We start from the raw sequence: 6,211 nt of genomic DNA, 5'->3' as shown, positions 1-6,211 counted from the left end.
AAAACCAACCAAGAGTAATTCAGGAGTTGGGCGGCATACAAATTAGATTAAATAAATAAATAGATTAAATAAAGCTCAATGCTACAAGGAGAAGAAGTGTCAAAAAGCCATTGGCAAGATGGAAAGCATTCATCCAGCATTCAGAGGTAAGCAGGAAGCTCTGGTAAGTGCAGTTAGCAGCCTCCCTCCCAGGCAGCATAGGAAGCAGCAGGAAGTGCAGAAAGCTTTCAGAAGCGGCACAGACAAGTGACTTGCCTCCCAGATAGCATGGGAATGGTGGGAAATGGAGCAGGTGAATGGAGCATAGCTTGGCGTGCTTGGTGGCAGGAGGGGGCCTGTTGGGATGGAACTGTTTTGTTCTTTCTTACTTCATGCTAGCCATTCAGTTGCTTGTTTTGCCAATGCAGCCCCAAGCCATGCCACAGAGATTCCCCACCACCACCACTGCCCAGATGCCTTCGCTTCTCCCAAATTTCTTTGCCTACCTAATGTCCAACTCCATCACATTTCTCACCATCATGTGCAGGGAAATGAAAAATTGTGTGAGTCTAAAAAATCTTCACTCAATCAATTCCAACTTCATAAGATTGTTTTCTTTTGGAAAATGTTGGAATTGATTGATTGAACATTTTTTTTATCTCCATACAAGCTTTCGTTTCCCTGCACACAATGGTAAGAACTATGATGAAGTTGGAAATATGGTAGGCAAAGAAATGCTTGGGGAATTTGTTGGGGGCATCTGGGTGAGGTGGGAACCCCACCCACTGCCCACAAAGAGAATATTATTATTTTTTTATTTTTTATTTTTTTATTATTTGGATTTGTATGCCGCCCCTCTCCGAAGACTCGGGGCGGCTCACAACAAGTGAAAAACAATCCAATACAATCCAATTAATTAAAATATTATAAGTTTAAGAGAATCCCCAATACTAACATACACACATACAGGCATACCATATATAACTTCAACGTGCCCAGGGGGAGATATTTAGTTTCCCCATGCCTGACGGCAAAGGTGGGTTTTGAGGAGTTTACGGAAGGCAGGAAGAGTAGGGGCAGTTCTGATCTCCGGGGGGAGTTGGTTCCAGAGGGCCGGTGCCGCCACAGAGAAGGCTCTCCCCCTGGGGCCCGCCAACCGGCATTGTTTAGTTGACGGGACCCGGAGGAGGCCCACTCTGTGGGACCGAATCGGTCGCTGGGATTCGTGCGGCAGAAGGCGGTCTCGGAGATATTCTGGTCCAGTGCCATGAAGGGCTTTAAAGGTCATAACCAACACTTTGAATTGTGACCGGAAACTGATCGGCAGCCAATGCAGACTGCGGAGTGATGGTGAAACATGGGCATACTTGGGTAAGCCCATGACTGCTCTCGCAGCTGCATTCTGCACGATCTGAAGTTTCCGAACACTTTTCAAAGGTAGCCCCATGTAGAGAGCATTACAGTAGTCGAACCTCGAGGTGATGAGGGCATGAGTGACTGTGAGTAATGAGTCCCGGTCCAGATAGGGCCGCAACTGGTGCACCAGGCGAACCTGGGCAAACGCCCCCCTCGCCACAGCCGAAAGGTGGTTCTCTAATGTCAGCTGTGGATCGAGGAGGACGCCCAAGTTGCGGACCCTCTCTGAGGGGGTCAATGATTCCCCCCCCAGGGTAATGGACGGACAGATGGGATTGTCCTTGGGAGGCAAAACCCACAGCCACTCCGTCTTATCCGGGTTGAGCTTGAGTCTGTTGACACCCATCCAGGCCCCAACAGCCTCCAGGCACCGGCACATCACTTCCACCGCTTCGTTGACTGGGCATGGGGTGGAGATGTAAAGCTGGGTATCATCCGCATATTGATGATACCTCAACCCATGTCCTTGGATGATCTCGCCCAGCGGTTTCATGTAGATGTTAAATAGCAAGGGGGAGAGGACCGACCCCTGGGGTACTCCACAAGGGAGAGACCTCGGAGTCGACCTCTGACCCCCCACTAACACCGACTGCGACCGGCCAGAGAGGTAGGAGGAGAACCACTGAAGCACAGTGCCTCCCACCCCCAACCCCTCCAACCGGTGCAGAAGGATACCATGGTCGATGGTATCGAAAGCCGCTGAGAGATCGAGGAGCACCAGGACAGAGGATAAACCCCTGTCCCGGGCCCGCCAGAGATCATCCATCAATTATTATTATTATTATTATTATTATTATTATTATTATTATTATTATTATTATTTTTACTATTACTATTAGGTTTATATTACGCCCCTCTCCGAGGACAGGGAAGAGAAATGGGAAGGGATGGCAGGAGGAGCGCCGTCTCAGTCCATGCACTCCAATGAAAGGCAACAACAGACCAGCTGCTTCCCTTCCCCGCAAAGAAGGCAGGCAAGCATAGAGTTGTGGGTCATGAGGAAGTGGGCCTCACTATTGAGAAGGCTGAGGTGAAAATAGGCAAGCATGGCAGACTGCAGGCCACATGGAAGGGAGAAGGGAAGGCAGACAAACAGGTCTGTCCATAGGGACAGTTGTGAAGGCTGTGGGGAGGGAAAGGAAGCATAGCATGGCCACGGGCCATGTGTAAGGAAGTAGAGAGTGCAGGTAAGCAGGCCTGGCTATAAGGACTGCTAGGGAGGCCATAGGGAAGGCAGGGAAGCATGATGGGTGTTGCAGGTTTTGTGGAAGGGAGTAGGGAAGTCAGGTGGGGACAGGGGGCAACTAGTTAGGCCATAATTCTCAGGCTTACTTACTCAGGCAGGCAAATCAGGGCCACTCATTTGGACCATAGGCACTGCTTGGGAAGACAGACAAGCCAGACAAACTGTGTGGTCAAATAAGTGAGGAGCCACACAGTGATCTATGTCATGGAGGCAAGATGAGGAGTGACTGGGTAGGGTGGGCAGGATGAGCAGTAAGTGGTGGATAGGTAGGTGAGGCAGGACCAGCCAGAGGTGGTTCAACTCTGTGAGATCTGACTGAGCACAACTGCTTTTTGGACTAACTGCAGTTTCCGAATGTTCTTTAAAGGTAGCCCCATGTAGAGAGCATTGCAATAGTAAATCCTCAAGGTGATGAGAGCCTGACTGTGAAAAGAGATTCCCTGTTCAAATAGAGCCGCAATTGGTGCGCCATGTGAACCGGTCCAAATGCCTTCCTTGCCACAGCTGAGAGATATTGTTCTAGCTGTGGATCAAGGAGGACTCCCAAATTGCGGACCCTCTCTGAGGGGGTCAAAAATTCCCCCTACAGGGTGATGGAAGGACAGATGGAATTGTCCCTGGAAGGTTTTTGCTTCTGTGCATGCGCAGGAAGCAAAATCTTGAGAGGGGATGTACATGCAAGAGGGATTTCAGCAATATTTTTGCTTCCATGCATGCGCAGAAGCAAAAAATTGCCAGAATCTCTCTCACGCGCTGATCCCCTCATGAAATTTTGCTTCCTGTGCATAGAAGCAAAAACATGCTGGGACGTGCATGCAGAAGAACAGAAGCTTCACATGCAGTGTAACTTTTGCTACCGGTGCACCATCCTTATCCGTACCGGTAGCAACATAATACTGATCTGCATATATACTATACCAGTGCAGGCATCCTTGACTCCTGGGAAAAACCCAATGTTAATGAAGACCAACATAATAAATGTACGGCCCCATTTAATCAATGGCTCAAAGATTTGTACACTTGTATGCCATTGATGATCAGATTGGCCAAATACTGTACGAAGGCTTTGTATGGACAACTATTTTAAAATATGGGACTCATTTATTATACAAAATACAATGGAAGAGGGGAAAACATGATAGATATACACACAAACACACAGAGAGAGACTTGCTTTCATAATATTTGCATTAGGTATATATTGAATTGAAACTGTCTACTGTTATATTATTCTTTCCTTTTATTTTTTTTCTGTTGTATTTTTGACAGTTTTAAAGCACTTGTTATGCTTTTTTTATTGATAATGTATGTAACTTTTCATTATTCAATAATACAATTTTATCATTTTAATTCAATACTAAAAAATGATTTTATGCTTTGTTCCTTTTTTTTTTATTTAAAAGCAGAAAAAATAAAATTTAAAAAACTTAAATTTTGCAAGGAAATAATTATTGTGGATAAAAATAAGTTGAATCTGTTTTAATGAAAGAGTAGAGATGTCAGCATGCCTTCCCAAATATATTTATTCAGGCTGCTTAAAGTACAAGAATAAAGCCAATATCCCTACCCAACAGATCAGAGATAGTATTCATCTGGTTTGGACAAGTTCTCATTCATTCTTGTTTGTTTGTTTGTTTGTTTGTTTGTTTATTTGTTTATTTGTTTATTTGTTAATTTATTTATTTATTTATTTGTTTGTTTGTTTGTTTGTTTGTTTATTCATTCATTCATTCATTCATTCATTCATTCATTCATTTATTTATTTATTTATTTATTAGCTGCCTAACTCCTTCCAGACTGTGGTCAGCATACAACAATTAAAAACAATATATAAACATAAAAATCAAAAACATTTCTATCTTGGCTGGATCCAGGTGGTAATTTCTTGCTCAACAGCCCCACGCCTGTCGGACTGGCCTTCACTAACAACTGACAAAGAGAGAATTACTGACTGCTGCCTGAGGTGACTGCCACAGAAGCTATGCTCTTCAGCAACAACATTCATCTCCTTCCAGCTGTAACCTGTGTTCCAAGAGGACAACAAATAACAATTCTTATTGTTATTTGGGAGCAGATAAGATAGTAATGAGCAGGCCAGCTTCAGAGTTTGGCATGAAAAGCCATTAATTGCATTTTTCATCTCCTGACAAAACTGGATATATTCCATATATCTTCTCTTCTATCCCTGTATCTATCACTTCTATCCCTATATCTTTCTTCTATTCTCTTATTGATTTATTTTATTATATATGCTCTCTTCCATTCTTTCTCTAATTCTATTTCATCAAAGGTGTCCTCTATTACCTCATTGTGTCTTATTTTGTATTGGAACAAATAAACAAATAAACAAACAAACAAATAAACAAACAAACAAATAAACAAATAAACAAATAAACAAATAAACAAATAAACAAATAAACAAATAAACAAATAAACAAATAAACAAATAAACAAATAAACAAATAAACAAATAAACAAATAAACAAATAAACAAATAAACAAATAAACAAATAAACAAATAAACAAATAAACAAATAAACAAATAAACAAATAAACAAATAAACAAATAAACAAATAAACAAATAAACAAATAAACAAATAAACAAATAAACAAATAAACAAATAAACAAATAAACAAATAAACAAATAAACAAATAAACAAATAAACAAATAAACAAATAAACAAATAAACAAATACATACATACATATTTTAAAGTGCTATACTTGGAGGCTAGCTCCATCCTATGAGAAGGGGTGTATAAGGTAGGTCCAATGCTATTCTCATGAAAGAAAAATATCTCTCAAAGTTGGAGATTGATTGAATGGATTTTTTTCTTAGTCCTGCAAATGCTTTTTTCCCTTCACACAAGAAGGCAAATAAATGCTTGGGAGAAGGGAGGGCATCTGGGTGGCATCTGTGTGGTTGTGGGTAGGGAAAACCCCATGTTATGGGGCTGCAATAGTGAAAAAGGCAACGGAGCAGCTGGTGCAAGATACGGAGGAACAAAATAGCCCCATTGCAAAGTGGTTCCTCCTGCCACTAAGCATACCCAGCTGTGCATGGACTATCCTTCGCTCACACCATTTTCCAACATTTCTTACACTGTCCACGGGGCAAGCCACTTCTCAGGAACTTCTCTGACCACCCAAGAAAGTGCCTCTGGGCACCAACACTATGGAGTCCATGTAAAATCCATGGAATGTCCCACCTATGTTGCCAGGCATGGGAGAACTAAGATACCCCCAGGCATATACAGTTTATACATGGTTTTAATGTTGGGTTTTTTAAATGTTTTTTAATATTAGATTTGTTATACTGTGTTATTTTCTTGTGAGTCACTCCAAGTCCTCGGAGAGAAGTGGCATACAAATCTAATAAATTATTTTTAAAAAGTATTATAAATTATAATTATAAAATCTGAGAATGATCACCTTATTTATTTATTTATTTATTTATTTAAAATTAAATTAACAATAAAATTAATTAACAAATAGCTAAAAAAGCAAGGCCAACAATATAAAATATTATCCACTCCTGCCTCTCTTCTATAAATAAGAAGAGTAATAAA

At 41.4% G+C, this 6,211-nt stretch overlaps 1 protein-coding gene across 1 annotated transcript in view; it reads left to right on the top strand.

Moving 5' to 3' along the window:
• Window positions 1-78: 78 nt before the first annotated feature.
• LOC139154084 (vomeronasal type-2 receptor 26-like) overlaps window positions 79-6,211 on the top strand; it is a 28,995-nt gene continuing 22,862 nt past the window's right edge. Inside the window, exon 1 of the mRNA XM_070728515.1 lies at window positions 79-146. Coding sequence (XP_070584616.1) covers window positions 79-146 — 68 coding nt within the window. The remainder of the gene's footprint in view (window positions 147-6,211) is intronic.

Source organism: Erythrolamprus reginae, chromosome Z (genome assembly GCF_031021105.1).
Source record: "Erythrolamprus reginae isolate rEryReg1 chromosome Z, rEryReg1.hap1, whole genome shotgun sequence".
NCBI classification, from domain to species: Eukaryota; Metazoa; Chordata; class Lepidosauria; order Squamata; family Dipsadidae; genus Erythrolamprus; species Erythrolamprus reginae.
Note: the sequence above shows the minus strand (reverse complement) of the source record. Positions and strands in the feature narration are given on the sequence as shown.